This window comes from Schistocerca gregaria, chromosome 2 (genome assembly GCF_023897955.1).
Source record: "Schistocerca gregaria isolate iqSchGreg1 chromosome 2, iqSchGreg1.2, whole genome shotgun sequence".
Classification (NCBI taxonomy): Eukaryota; Metazoa; Arthropoda; class Insecta; order Orthoptera; family Acrididae; genus Schistocerca; species Schistocerca gregaria.
In genome coordinates this window covers 147,152,202-147,167,883 of record NC_064921.1, presented here as the reverse complement: position 1 = coordinate 147,167,883, position 15,682 = coordinate 147,152,202, and the positions used below count along the sequence as shown (strand labels likewise).

The window sequence follows — 15,682 nt, the reverse complement described above, 5'->3', positions numbered from 1 at the left end:
ATGTAGTACAGTGCATGTTGGCCCTTCCAAGCTAAAAGTGTAATCATCGCGTTTGTATCGTACTATGTACCTCCCTGCCATCAATGAGACCAGTCTGACATGTCCTTCTGGATGCAGTTCTTTTTATGAAGATTACCGTAATGGGAACTGTTTTGTAAAGTGACGCAAAAAGGGAACAATCTGTGCTGTAAAACCACATACAATAATATTATAGTCTGTCGGTAAACTGAAGCGCGAGCGAGCGAATCCCCACTCTGCCAACCCAGCTACGTCTCAAGGCACTTCTACAGGCTGTTTCACAACGTCGTACCGGCCCTGTCGCGGCGTGCGCTGTAAGTCTGTAGCGACGCCGTGTACAGATACGTCTCGGCTGCGTTTATCTTTAGACAAATGCATTAAGACCATAAAGAATACAAAAAACGATAGGTTCTTCCGAAATACAACATTATAGAGTAAATAATATTAAGATAAGAACGGAAGTCAGGATTCTACTACAAACATAGAACTGAATGCCTGTTCATGCGAACGTATGTTCCTCTATTGCTATTCGTAAAACGAACACCATGTACTGCAATCAATCTGTAGAATTTAAGGCTTGTTATTATTGTGTGTTTCTATTAAAAGCTAGAAGTTTTCTTTGAAGGACTGTATTGAAACTTAACAATTCTTGCAACACGAAGAGTGTTTAAAAAGTAAGCAGAAATTTATAATTTTGTGTGTTTTAGTAGTCCGATGTGCACTACTTTTTGTCACTGTCTTCATAAACGTGCCTCAAAAGTATGTGTACAATGTTATGCATATTTCGTATTCACTCTGTTGTGAGATGTCAAAAAGGTTACCTGTGTTTTGCTAGCATCAACGACTATTTGTTTTATATAAAATAGATTAGATAACCTGTATTAAATTTTGTTGTAAGAATGGAATAAAGCGAATGAAATTTTTAGAATTGTTAAATATTTCTTTTGGTGAGCCTGTTATGAGTAAACCAAGGGCATACAATTGGTATAAACATTTCAAAGGAGGTCTTAAGGGGCAGTGGTTTTACAAGTATTGATGAGATTAAAAATGCACAGTTAAATGACCTATAAACTATCCCAAAGAAACAGTTCCTAAAGTGTTTCGCGAACTGGGAAAAGCACTGGCATAAGAGTATAATACGTAATACGGAGTATTTTGAAGAGTATAACATTGCTGTAGATTAACAAATATAGTTCTTACAAAAAAATAAAAATTAATATGTAAACGCACCTCGTATGTCAAGCTTTCTGCTTAGAAATCCAGAAACGGGGTATGTGTTTCGAAGGAAATTTCAGCAGTGTTTAGAGTAGCTATTGCGCACATGTTTTAAGCAATACGTCTTACAATCAGGTGAATAGTGGCCGAGATAGAGATTTAGTGTTCCATAAGCATCAAAGGTTTTACGTGATTTTGAAGCTGTCTGCAACGATGGGTTTCATCCCAAAATTATTAGTTTTCCTTCGTAGCGATACTAGTACACCATGTGTCTTATTTTCGCGTTCCTTCCTTATGCGTCTTATTGGGCGAGGTTGGCGTTTGCATAAATTGCAACCTTTTGATTGGGACTTGTAATATTAGCCAACAGTTCTTTTTGTGTCGCCTCTTTAATGCACGCTGTAATAACATTAGAGATGATCGAACGCTCGTTACTCCGCAAATACCTCCTCTTCTTCGTATTCTGCACATTTTCTTGCAATGCTAGACGATTATCCATCACTTCCGGATATCGAAGTATATCAGTAAGTATACAAAGTTAACTGACACTGGCAACTAAGATACCACTAGCAGAAACGACGTATACCACTGCACGCCGTTCGACGCCCCTAGACAGGTAACGGGCAACAGATTTTGGGTGCGCCTGTAGTCCGGTGTCAGTGTTCTTCCGGGAAAGGCCACTTCCCCCACCAAAAGAGGTGCTCGCTCTTGAGTTTACAGACAGACTATACTGGAGAAACTTTATTCTGAAAATACACGTAGTTGTGTTCATTTGATATATGGGGTGTTAGGGGTATAAGTGCAGATATTTTTATTGGTAACTGAGGGCAGCGTACTGAACGACATTACTTCAACGTTTACTTCATTTGCAGAGTAATAATTATATCTATTAGGAGTAGTACCTTTTAGGTTGGTTAGTACCTCTAGTTATGTGTGCGAAGAGTAAGCCATTAATGTTCATTTTGCACTGGGCAACAGATCAAGTGTTGAAGTGTGGACACATGGAAGCAAAATGGTTAGTCTATACTGACAGGCATATTCCATTTAGCGGCGCTATGATGATTATGAAGGATACATCAGGTAGAAAATTGTGTGATGTGTTTGTGGGAAGACTGTCAGACACTGAGAAAAAACAACTAACGCCCCAAAGTGAGTATATATTGAAGCACCAATGACCACAATATCTGCACTTATACCACTAACACCCTGTGTAATTGATCTTACCTGTTTTTAAAAAATAATAATTTCGAGGAAGGTTTTGTTGCTGTTAATCAAAGGACTAAAAGGCATGACGTAAACACACATTAGGTCGTAAATAACAGATGTGTCTTCACATGTTGCAGCACTACTGGTGGCATTGAAGTAAGCCCTACTACTTGCTAAAAATTCGATCATAAATTTCAAAATTTGTGATTTTTTTATAGTACTGTATTTTTTCTCTCTCAGGTATGTTTTTCCTCTGATTATGAACTTCAGGTGTTGATATGAGGAAGTTTAACAAGAAAAGTGCTGGATTCGTCAGTGAAGGGTTCATGACAACATAATTGTAAACAGGGGAATATGCTGTTGTTCACTTTATTTACAAGTATTGCTTTGATATGTCGGTTCGTACAGGATACAGTGTCTCTCAAAGGAAATATATTACATAAAGCTTAGAAATACTAATTAATAAAGCCAACACGAAAACAACAGGAGAGGTCTTAAAAACTAGGCAAACTAGGCACAACCACGAACGTAAGGAGCGGGCCAGGGACTTTGGCGGCGCAGGCTGACGCCGTACAGGTGTGTGCGCTTCTACTGCTTGAATGGACGGAGCGTGTGATAAGGATCGTTGCCGGCCCGGGAGCCCCGGCTGCGCCAAGTGCTTTGGCGACGGCCAGGGCGGCGGACCGCGCAGAACTTAAGCTACGGAGGCCTGCGGATGTGGTCCGGGCGCTTACATCTACGAGGGCGGGAAGAGCAATGTACAAAACGGGAGCTACAGGTATAGCGATAATCTACAACAGCCACACTCTCACAACACAACAATAAAATCAGCCAAACAAAATATAATCAACTTATTCATAAATAACTCTCTCACTCGCACACATAAAAAACTCTATGCAAAAGTAACAGTTTCAACAAAAACGATAAAGATATAAAAATAATACTCAACTCATAGATGCCATATTGGAAATCGTTAATACATATGCAGTACAAGTTAGTACTAAAATTTCTAAACTAATGCTTTACTAGAAAACAAGCTAAGGACACTAAAACGCTTACAGAACTAGTAGCTGCAACTTGAGGGCAATGTATATGCAATCAAGCATTTTTTTAAAGTTAGTATTAACAAAAGTTAAACAAATAAAACTGTTTTGCAGAGACAGCTGCATCCTGAGTTATATCATTATTTCAGATTTTAAAGAAATTTACACAGTAAGTGCATAAAAAAATTTCTAGAATTATCTTTAAGAATTACTGAGTAGTTAATGTTTACTCTGAAAGTCTGAGTGGAAGAAATCAGACCCAAATAGCTGTTTTAGAAAGGGCTCATTATTTTATATTACACAGTATAATAGTAAGGTGTAACATGGAGTACAAAGGCAGTTGACTGCCAAATAACATAAATTACTTTCTATTCTGACATGATTTAATATTTTCAAAATACTTATAACTATAAAAAGATATATGCTAAGATATCCCATATGGGCAAACAATGTAGACGATTGTACATGTAATATCATTGGTTACAATTTTCTAAACAATGTGTCAACGTTGGGACAGTTAAATTACCGTAAAAGGCATACACATCAGCGACAAATGGGACAGACAGACAGACATTAATTCCTACATTCTAAGTTACATTTTATTTTAAAATGCGAGATTTATTGGTCCCTGGTGTGATTAAGGAATGTACACCAACCAGATGTAATCGTGTTTAATACTTTTCGAACGAATCACACAGTGTATTTTAACAAGTAATTTAAGCTATAAAGAATATGTATTATTTTCTAAATTCTAACCAACAGAAATATTAATGGCCTGCTAATTTGTGGCTCAAAGTTGAAGTCAACTAATGAACAACACCAATAGTGTTCTCAGCATTGATTTATTGCATTAATAATTCGAACCAAGTGGCACTTGTCGTTTGTGGCGAGATTCAGGCACTTAACACTCCACCGACGGAACTGGTTGCAGTTTAGCTTTGGTACAAATTTGAAATTGTTGAGACAGGACTCAGAGAAGTTCGGCACAGAATTACTCCGACGTAAACGTACTTGAGAAAGGACATTGACTTTGGAGATAAAACTTTGCAAGTATTCCGAAATTCTTTGGTGATATTTAGCTTACACTACAGTGCATTTCCTGTATGATAAATACGAAAATTATGGAGTCCTGACAACAATTATAAAGCGGTAAGTTACCGTTACAAATACTGCGTTAGAAATCTACATGAAAAGTTTTTGTTAGGCGATAGTAGCGTAATAATCAAATTCGTGTACATAATTGGGTATTGCAAGCTTTTTCCTTCTTTTTCTGTTATTTATCACATTCTTGTAGATGTTTAACAGTGTAGACTTGGAGGTACTGGTGTAGGGTCCATGCTGATACGTCTCTGAAAGGCTACTGTTATGAACTGATTGTCCTCCATCTTTTACTCGATACGGGTGGTGAGTTGCTCTACAGGAAGGCACGTACGTTGACGTACAATCGCGCCGGCTCGGGTCCTTCTGGTAACAACAAGGCATGGCAGCAGAGCATTTGTTAGCTGGGTTGTCACGTGGGAGCTGGCAGCTCGACAGGCAGTGTGTGTGGCGGAGAACTGGAGTTGTGTTATGTGTGGAGGCTGGTGTCCGGCGCGTTGGCCTCTGAGGCGCTAAGCCAGGAGAACAGCCACCAGAGGGGTGACGATAGCGGCGACGGCGGCAGCGGCGGCGGGCAGCGGTGGGGCAGCGTTGCAGAGGTCAGTCTCGCAGGTGATGCAGTACTCCTCGTGGATGTACGAGGACTGGTCCGTCGTCGTGCACGGCTGGTCGGGCAGGATGAAAGCGCAGGAGCGCACCGTCTGCAGGTCCCCGTTGTTAACTGCGGACACAACACAAGGACACATTAAAGACTCGCCACTTGCAAAATAAAAATGACGCAACGCAACAGCGCCCGAACATTGTCATTAACTAATGTAAATCGTCGGAACAGTATATGCAGTTGGAGTGACCCACCACCTATACAGATTGTAAAGCAATCAAGCCAATGATACGGGTGGGGCAGAGGAAGCGCATGTTTTTTAAATTATTAGTACTGTGAGAGGAGTGGGGATATTGACCTTGAGCGAGTGTTGGGAGACAACTCAGACAATGTACACTACTGGCCATTAAAACTACTACACTATGAAGATGTGCCACAGACGCGAAATTTAACCGACAGGAAGAAGATGCTGTGATATGCAAATGATTAGCTTTTCAGAACATTCACACAAGGTTGGCACCGGTGACGCCACCTACAACGTGCTGACATGAGGAAAGTTTCCAACCGATTTCTCATACACACAAACGGCAGTTGACCAGCGTTGCCTGGTGAAACGTTGTTGCGATGCCTCGAGCAGGGAGGAGAAATGCGTACCATCAAGTTTCCGGCTTTGATAAAGGTAGGATTGTAGCGTATCGCGATTGCGGTTTATCGTATCGCGACATTGCTGCTCGCGTTGGTTGACATCCAATAACTGTTAGCAGAATATGAAATCGGTGGGTTCAGGAGGGTAATACGAAGCGCCGTGCTGGATTCCAACGGCCTCGTACCACTAGCAGTCGACATGACGGGCATCTTATCCGCACGGCTGTAACGGATCGTGCAGTCACGTCTCGATGCCTGAGTTAACAGGTGGGGACGTTTCCAAGACAACAACCATCTGCACCAACAATTCGACGACGTTTGTAGCAGCATGGACTATCAGCTCGGGGACTATGGCTACGGTTACCTTTGACGCTGCATCACAGACAGGAGCGCCTGTGACGGTGTACTCAACGAAGAACCTGGGTGCACGAACGGCAAAACTTCATTTTTTTTGGGATGAATCCAGGTTCTGTTTACAGCATCATGATGGTCGCATCCGTGTTTGCCGACATCGCGGTGAACGCACATTGGAAGCGTGTATTCGTCATCGCCATACTGGCGTATCACCTGGCGTGATGGTATGGGGTGCCATTGGTTACACGTCGCGGTCACCTCTTGTTCGCACTGACGGCACTTAGAACAGTGCACGTTACATTTCAGATGTGTTACGACCCGTGGCTCTACCCTACATTCGACGAGCACTATGGGCAGGGGCCTCCAATCAGCTCGGAATTTTGATGATCTAACGCATCATTAGGACAGAGTTTGCACGACACCCCTGAGTTGGACATCCAACAACTCTATCAGTGCAAGCCAAAAAGCTGCTAGCATAAGGGCCACAGGTGAAACAACGCTTCAGTGATTTGCTCAATTTGGGAAGCTCTTTTTTGGAATAAATCATCCAATTTTTCTGAAATTGTAACCACTTGTCTATCTGTCTACCTGTTTCCATCTATTCCAGATGATTCCCTCGTGATTCGAGGTTGGTTTGTGCGATTGAGTGTATTTTGGCTCATCAGTGTAGTAATTAGCTATTCCACCATCCAACAGACATAGAGCAGGACCACTGTGTTGAGCGGCGGCCTCGGTGGTTGAGCGGGCGCTGCTCTTTGTGAGGGAGTGGGTGGGCGGGGCCGTCACGCTACACGGAGACAGCGGCGACAATTGCGAGAGCGAGGGAGGAGCGTAGTGGGCGTCCGCTGCCAGCAGTTACACCGCGGTCCCGAACACCGCTCTGTCCAGCAGCACTCGTTTGCCTGCACCGAAACCAGACTGCAGTTGCGTCAGCCGATGACTGTGTACAAACCTAGTCTGCACGACGACACTAGATTGCACGCGGAACTGCACTGTCGGTCACCGTGCATGCGCGGCGCTCCTTGGTAAAACTTAAAACTTTTGGTTTGTTCCAACATTGGCAACACTAGTTGCCCGACTACTGTGGTTAGGAGCGTCGGCAGAGTGAACTAAATTGAAGTTTGAAGTGGGGAACGGAGGAAATTGTGCGCTTTTTGGGTAGCTATGCTTTGATTGGTTGTTTATGGGATTTGAAGTGGCGCCGGAAGGTGTGGCCGAGTGGTTCTAGGCGCTTCAGTTTGGAACAGCGCGACCGCTACTGACGCAAGTTCGAATCCTGCCTCGGGCATGGATGTGTGTGATGTCCTTAGGTTAGTTAGGTTCAAGCAACTCTTAGTTCTAGCGCACTGATGACCTCGGATGTTAAGTCCCAGAGTGCTCAGAGCTATTTGAACCATTTGAACCAAGCAGTGGCGTGTTGCTGCGCATCGGCTGCCATACGCGACCTGAACATCGAATGGTTGACGATATCTGAGCTGCGGAGCAAAATTCATTCAATTAGTAGTGCACACAGAAATGAATTAAGAAAAATACAGGCACGCAAAAGATAAAAATCCCGTGGTTCGAACTGGGCAATATTTTTTAAGGAAAACAGCTGAGAGGAGGGAAGTCTAGAGAAATCTGGGTAGCTGAATTATTTATTTAATATTCATTTATTTAAAACGTCACATCTGTGCTTCCCATTCACAAATAATAGTACAGAAGATTAAAATAAATTCTAGGCTCTTCCACAAAAATTTCTTTCAGCAAGGTCTCTGAACAACCGACCTGACTTCTTTTATTTGTCCAGTCTCGAATCCAAACACGTCTCATATTTGTTTTGTGTTTTGTTTTATGCATGAATTCCGCCACAACTCTTACACCTGCCAAAACTTTCATTTTACACATGACTGCCGCGCTCCCAAAACGACGATACTGGAGTGTACACTGAAGGCGCCGTACAGCCACATACGAAACCATTAGTGTGCAACTCATTCACGCAACCCAGTGTCGTCGTGTAAATAAGGCTTAAGACAGACTGTTACGGAGGAGGGTGTGAAACAGGGTTGTAATCTATCCCCCATGTTTCTTAACCCGTACATCGAGCGAGCAGTCAAGGAAAGCAAGGAGAAATTTGGGAACGGAACTAAAGTTCAGGCGGAAGGAACAAGAATTCTGTCAGAGATGGCAAAGGACTTGGAACATCAGATGAAAAGAATGAATGATGTCTGTAAAAGAGGTTATGAGATTAACAAAAAAATGTAGAAATGGCTGCAAGCACTCGAATTAAATCGAGTGATGCTGATTAGGAAATAAGACGCTAAAAATACTAGATGTGGTTTGCTATTTGAGCACAAAATTACTGACATTAGTAAAGGAGACAGGGTATAATATGCAGACTGACAGTAGAAAAAAAGGCGTTTCTGAAAAATAGGAATTTTTAACACTGGATATAAAGTTAGGTCTTCGTAAGTCTTTTCTGAAGTGCAGCCTTGTATGGAAGTCAATCGTGGTAATATTTTGCTTCTATTCTCACGCTGCATCGTAAGTATCATATTTATACAACATTTATACTATTAACTTTTCCTTGCTGACACGTTTTTAATTAAATCTCAGTGTTTGCATATGTGATGTCGATTATTGATCGTCCAACTTATTCATCATATTGACATACGCCTTTTACGTCATGTTTCCTTAACTGTTCCTGTATTTCTTGTAATATTGTTTTCTAATTTTTGTTTATTGATAATTCTGATGGATTGTTTGACGGTGTTAATTTTTAAATGTATATTATTGAATTGTGAGTGTACGAGGGAAAAGACTTTTTAAAGCGACACGTAAGAGTCATATCATTTGTTGGTTCAGTGGATCATTATTGTCTAGTTTTACTTAATGGTGTTTGTATTATGTTCTGTAATGTTTCACTTTAGTTGGTGTTTTTTTTCTAATCCTCTATTGTGGCACATTTGCCTCTTTTGCTAATACACTAACTATTTTTGGTTTTGATGACCTGTGTCTTTGCTTACTCTTGCATCGTGTTATGTGTGGATAACAGCCTCTAGTTCATTTTAATACTCAGCATAGTGTCCAATTACGTTTCTTACCCTAAATAATTAGTTAAAACAGGTGCCGCAAAATTGACACGATTCTGATAGAAATAGTTTGTCTTAAACAGAAATTTAGCTCATAATCCTGGATGCGTGAGCTCATCTTACATAGTTTTGCTTTAAATTTTTTGTGCATTATTTCACAGACACCACGTCAAGATTGGCTTACCAGTATTCTATTTTACAGAATTTTTACTTTAAATATTTATGTGCTTCACTTCATTGACATTATACCAGTGGTTTGACCTTAGAAAGACTGCTTGGGACTGAGCACACCCTGCACAGTCTTTCCCCTGGAGCAAGAGGCTGATAAAGGGTCTCCATATTAGTACCTTCGTAATGTTTAACTAAAATGTAACGCCATTTCACGTGTACCTTAGCATCTTATACTTCCAGTGCAGTCAATAAAAATACCAGGAGAAATAAAAGGCAACTGAGCCTGCTCCAATCAGGCACAACCGCATACATTCGCTGAATTCCTGCTGATTTATATCAATATATTGATGTATTATGCATCTGTGTTTCCCACCCTTCCAACAATTAATTACAACGTCTTTATATTGTACCGCTATCCTTCTTTCCCATTCCGACCATCATAGAATGACAGAGTGAGTGAATGCGTAAGTATATTGAGTTTTCATAATGTTTGGTGGCGGATAAACTTGTTGTCTGCTACCGTGGCAGTTTAGCCTACTTTGGTGTAAGAATGGAGAGTAGCAGAGGTTTTATTCCCTTCTAGCCAAGCGCTAGTGTGCTTAAGTTGGCAAGGTGCGGCAAGGGTGTTCTGGGGCAACTTCCCCTGCCTGTGTGTGGGGACCTTGATTAGGTCACGGTGCCGGACACTCACTCCTGGGATTTTGAAGAGAGAGGTATTTCATGGCAGCTCGTTTCCAGTAGTGAATTTTGTAACTGAATCTGTGTAAGTTTCAGCCTAGAGGAAGTTTTAATCCATTTCCTACCTAGCGTCAGAGCTTTATAATCATGCAGAATGCGAAGTAGTGGTTTTTTTTTTTTTTGTAATTATTCGGTTTTACTGTAGCTACTTTGTTCAACCAGAACTTAGAAATGTGGGAGCTTGGTATGTGAACTGCGCTTAGTCTCAATTGGAATTTGTGTTTCGCAGTGTGAATGTGCGTGTGTTTGTGTTTCATATACTATTTGTTCTTCCGTTTCGTTAGTTTCGTCGGTATTCTGCAATTTCCATCGGTTAGTGCGTGTGCCTTTGTTTGCTCAGTCCCACATTTTGGTCGTTATTTGGGAGAATCTTCAGTTCTCGGACTCGGTTTCATCTTGCAATTATTCCGCGATAATTTAGTCATGTGGGCAGTTCCTCACACAGATTAACCGAATTTTCGGAATATCCATATTTCATATTTTTTCTTGATGAAACTTTGTGTGGATAGGACCACGTGTTTTTGTGTGGACAACGACGCTCGGTAGCGTGACGTCTTTCTGTTGCCTCCTTTTTGTCATGCCTGCCACTGGGATGACCGAGTATTTATGGCCGCGCGGAAAGGCTGCGCGGTTTGAGGCACCATGCCACGGATTGCGCTGCCCCATCCACCGGAGGTTCGAGTCCTCCCTCAGGCATGGGCGTATGTGTTGTTCTTAGCGTAAGTTAATTTAAGTAGTATGTATCTCTAGGGACCGATGACCTCAGCAGTTTGGTCCCTTAGGAATTCACAAACGTTTGAACGAGTATTTATAGACAGGTGTGTAAGTAGGCTGTTCAGGTTTTTATGTTGGTAACGCCACGTAGCGCTCTGTATGAAAATCACTGACTGCTGTGTGCAGTCTGTGGCTGGTTGGCATTGTTGAAATATTCGCTATTGTAGTGTTGGGCAGTTGGATGTGAACAGCGCGTAGCGTTGCGCAGTTGGAGGTGAGCCGCCAGCAGTGGTGGATGTGGGGAGAGAAAATGGCGGAGTTTTGAGAGCGGATGATCTGGACGTGTGTCCATCAGAAAGAATAAATTTGTAAGAGTGGATGTCACGAACTGATTATATATATTTTTGAACACTATTAAGGTAAATACATTGTTTGTTCTCTATCAGAATCTATCATTAGCTAACTATCCCTATCAGTAGTTAGTGCCTTCAGTAGTTAGAATCTTTTATTTATCTGGCACTATTGGCGCTCGCTGTGTTGCAGTAGTTCGAGCAACGAAGATTTTTGTGAGGTAAGTGATTCATGAAAGGTATAGGTTACTGTTAGTCAGAGCCACTCTTTTGTAGGGATTTTAAAGTCAGATTGCGTTGCGCTAAAAATATTGTGTGTCAGTTTAGTGTTGATCAGAATAAGTAAAGAGAGTAATGTCTCAGTGCGTTCAGTTCTGCTCAGCTGTTTGAAAATTAAATAACGTAAGGGGTTTTCCAGCACTGTCATTCTTAAATTTTCCAAAGGGGACGTTTCAGTTGTTATGCTAGTATTATTAACTCTTTTTGTCTCTGTAACCTTTCTAAAACTCGACCCTATGAGGAGAAATGACATACACTCCTGTCGAGTATGGTAGATTTCAGCAGTTCTGTTCAGTGTGGTGGATTTAAGAAGACTACGGACATCGCTTTGGGAGATAGCATGTTCGAGACGATACCGCATCTCTCTACTTGTGAACACTGGAGAATATATGGCTTTAGCTGCCTCGCTCTGAGTGTGGTTTAGTCTTACGTCATGCAGGTAGTTCGTGATGTGGGCTGCGGGAAACAGGAAAAGGGGCGCAGGCAGGTAAAACGAAACGCCGGCGCGACGAGTTGCGACGCAATTGCCGTCGCAGATGGCAGAACGTACTGCAACCTCCCAAGGACACCGCGGGCGCGCAGTTTCCTGCTGGTGAGCCTGTGGCGGAAAGCCGTTTGTTCCCTTGTTGCGGGAAAATCCCACGAGCAGGTTGGCGCAAGGTCTCGCAATATCTCTGCACTGCGATAGCTACCATTTTCAACAATTCTTGCAATATGTTAAATGTTACATAAGGGCAGACCGTGACATTTCGGAGATTCCGAGATCATCAGCGACGCAAGGTAATGCGAGTGGTTCGATAAGTCGTAAAAAGGGAAGAAAAAAATATTTGTTTCGTAAAGAACTCACCTTACTCCTCGACATAGCCTCGTTTAAGAGATACACATTTAGCCCAGCGATGCTCCAGCTTTGTCAGAGTTTTGTCACACTCTGCATAATACTTGTTGACTGCAACTATCACTTCCTTAACTGATGAAAATTTCTTCCCAGCTAGCCAAAGTTTCATGTTCGGGAACAGGAAGAAATCACTTGGGGCTATGTCTAGTGAACAGAGAGGATGAGGAACCAATTCAAAGCCCAATTCATGCTCCTTCGCTGTTGTTATTGCTGATGTGTAGGATGGTTCATTATCCTGGTAAAACAGCACTGGCCGGCAGAAGTGGCCGAGCGGTTCTAGGCGCTTCAGTCTAGAACCGCGCCACCGGTACGGCCGAAGGTTCGAATCCTGCCTCGGACATTGATGTGTGTGATGTCCTTAGGTTAGTTAGGTTTATGTAGTTCTAAGTTCTAGGGGACTAATGACCTCAGATGTTGAGTCCCATAGTGCCCAGAGCCATTTGAACCAATTTTAAAACAGCACTTTTTTGCTTGCCATCATTAGTCTTGTTTTCAGCCAACTCACGTTTTAAACGATCCAGCAATGAAGTTTAATAGGGTCCACTTACGGTTTTGCCTTTCTCCAAGTAATCTACGAGGATTATTCCTTGAGAATCCCAAAAAACTGTGGACATCACCGTGCCAGCTGACAAAATGGCCTTTGCTTTCTTTGTCGCACTTTCACCAGCCTTTGTCCATCGTTTTGAGTGCCGTTTTGACTCTGGTGTGTAATGACTGACCTAAGTTTCATCTGCAATCAAAAAAACTCTTTGGATTGCGATTGAACATAACCAGATATTGTTTTGAAATGCTGTGCCAGATGCACTTTTGGTCGACTGGTGAGCAATCGTGAATCGAAGTTGATGAGGTTTCCAGAAGTTAGAGCATTTGATTCGAACGTATTATAGAGATGCAACTTAACAACCTTCCGGACAGAGTTTTTGAGGTGTGGCTAACACTGTAATGATCAGCAGAACGGTTCGTGTAGTACGTAAGGCATACAGCTCGAATTCAAGTGCTTGCCATTGGATAGCAAGCGAGTAGAGTGGCCTCCGCTAGCAATACAGCAATGGGAGTTCTATTGGCCTCGTTGGCTCCCACGGTGTCGCCAGTTTCGCTGCGAAAAGTGTTTTATTCTGCCAGTTCTCATGCTGGGAAACTTTCCGAACCCTAAAATTTTACCTATTGCGAGGAAAAAAATTATAGATACGGCGCAAACTAAAACTAAGAACAGATTTTTGACACGCTTAGAAACACTGTATAAACCCGTACCATACGTGACTTTCGTGTTTTTAAGTGGTTTTTGTGGAGATAGTGACTTTAAAACGATTTTCTACCTTCGTGGTAGGGACTGCCGGTTAGGGATGGCGGTTATCGCTGAAACAACTGTTTTCGGTTGTCCTTTTTTCAACGCCAGTTTAGTGGGACCGAGCGAGGCCCACAAGAAACGAAGTCACGAAGGTAGGCCTCAGATCGCTCACTTAGCTCAGCAAATGAAATGCGTTTCTAAACCTGTTAACTCACAACTGGGCACTTACGTGCTAACTAGAACTGCATCTTCTACTGGAATCCGCTATTATGAAGTCTTACTGATTCACAATACTACAACAAAATTTAATTTAAGGTCAATACTCGACATAAATGGTATAAAGGCTTGAAAAAATCTGTGTGAAATCTTACGGAACTTAACTGCTAAGGTCATCAGTCCCTAAACTTACACACTATTTAACCTAAATTATCCTAAGGACAAACACCCATGCCCGAGGGAGGACTCGAACCTCCGCCGGGACCAGCCGAACAGTAGAGGCCTAGACCGCTCTGCTAATACCACGCGGCATAACGGTTTGTTTATAGCATTTAGGTCTCTACTGCTTGAGAGTTCTCATACAAGAAGTGGTGTCTTATCCAGTTGAAAGTAATTTTGGCATGATTTTAATTTTATCGTACCCCAGTACAGGTGTAACAAATTATAGGTAGGCCTATGGACTTCCGATCACTGTAGGACTAACAACAAAAAAACGGTTCAAATGGTTCTGAGCACTATGGGACTTAACAGCTGAGGTCATCAGTCCCCTAGAACGTAGAAATACCTAAACCTAACTAACCTAAGGACAACACACACATCCATGCCTGAGGCAGGATTCAAACCTGCGACCGTAGCGGCCGCTCGGCTACAGCTGCCGGCGACTAACAACAGTAAGACTCCATAATAGCGGATTCCAGTAGAAGATGCAATTGTCGTTTGTACGTACACACCTAGTTACGAATTAACAGGTGCAGAAACATAGTTTGTCTGCTGAGCGATCGAGCTTCGTGACATACGCGCCGCGACCTGACTTTCTCGTAGGCCTCGAACCGGACTGTTAAAACCGTTCAAAGTAACCGATTTCAGAAATAAACGATTTTCGGTTTTTTTATTCCTATTATTTCCTGTAATAAACCTAGAAATCAACAAACATTGAAAAAATTTGACTTCCTCAGTTCAAAGTTACAAAGAATCAAAATATTAAATTAAGTAGACAAATAAAAGAAAACCTTGTCCACCGACCGTTCGCTACTTTCCTCGAAAAGTTTTAAGTGATCGACTACCACCAGTATTCCCCTATTGATTCTAATTTCTTGAAACTCTGCTCAAACATCATTTTTTAAATCGGAGATCACAGCACTATTTGAGCATTACTATTAGGAATTGCTAAAGGGTGAAAACGAGCAGAAAAAAACTGTTTGAAGAACTCTATTTTTCGCGTTATTTTGTCCGTTTTCAAGGGCTACAAACAGATAAAGGCATAGTGTGGAGACACAGGCAAAAGATCTGCTACTTTCTATTTTTATTGCAACTGTGAATGAACTGTTAAATAAGTTTTCAGTACTTTAAAGCAAATGGAGCGTTGTACTTTACTGTTACTGCACTTCGTAAAATACTTCCAGACTAGGGATGGTGCCATTCTGTAATACAACTGGTGTCCGACGATGGCTATGAGAAACTACCATATCGACTAGCTGGGGCGTCTTACTCACTGCATGTACACGCCACCAACAGGCGACGCCGTGTGTTAACAGGTACAGTATTGTCTCAACAGTACTGTACAAATTCTTATGCTCATTTCTCTCGGCATTGTTATTAAAATGGCACTGATCGCTTTTCCCATCTTCTATAACGCAATATCTGAAAGCAATGCAAATTTGACGACTAAAAATTATTTTCCCTTTAAAAAAGGCTTATTTAAAGACGACAAATTTTAGCCCCACTGCTGTGTCTAATTGATATTTCGTTTTTTTTAAATCTGTTATTTGTAAAAAAATAA

The 15,682-nt window shown here is 41.9% G+C and overlaps 1 protein-coding gene across 1 annotated transcript in view; it reads right to left on the bottom strand.

Annotated features, from left to right (window-relative positions):
• Window positions 1-2,792: 2,792 nt before the first annotated feature.
• Window positions 2,793-15,682, bottom strand: part of LOC126336562 (uncharacterized) — a 203,649-nt gene continuing 190,759 nt past the window's right edge. The window contains exon 3 of the mRNA XM_050000411.1: window positions 2,793-5,301. Coding sequence (XP_049856368.1) covers window positions 5,093-5,301 — 209 coding nt within the window. The 3' untranslated portion in view covers window positions 2,793-5,092. The remainder of the gene's footprint in view (window positions 5,302-15,682) is intronic.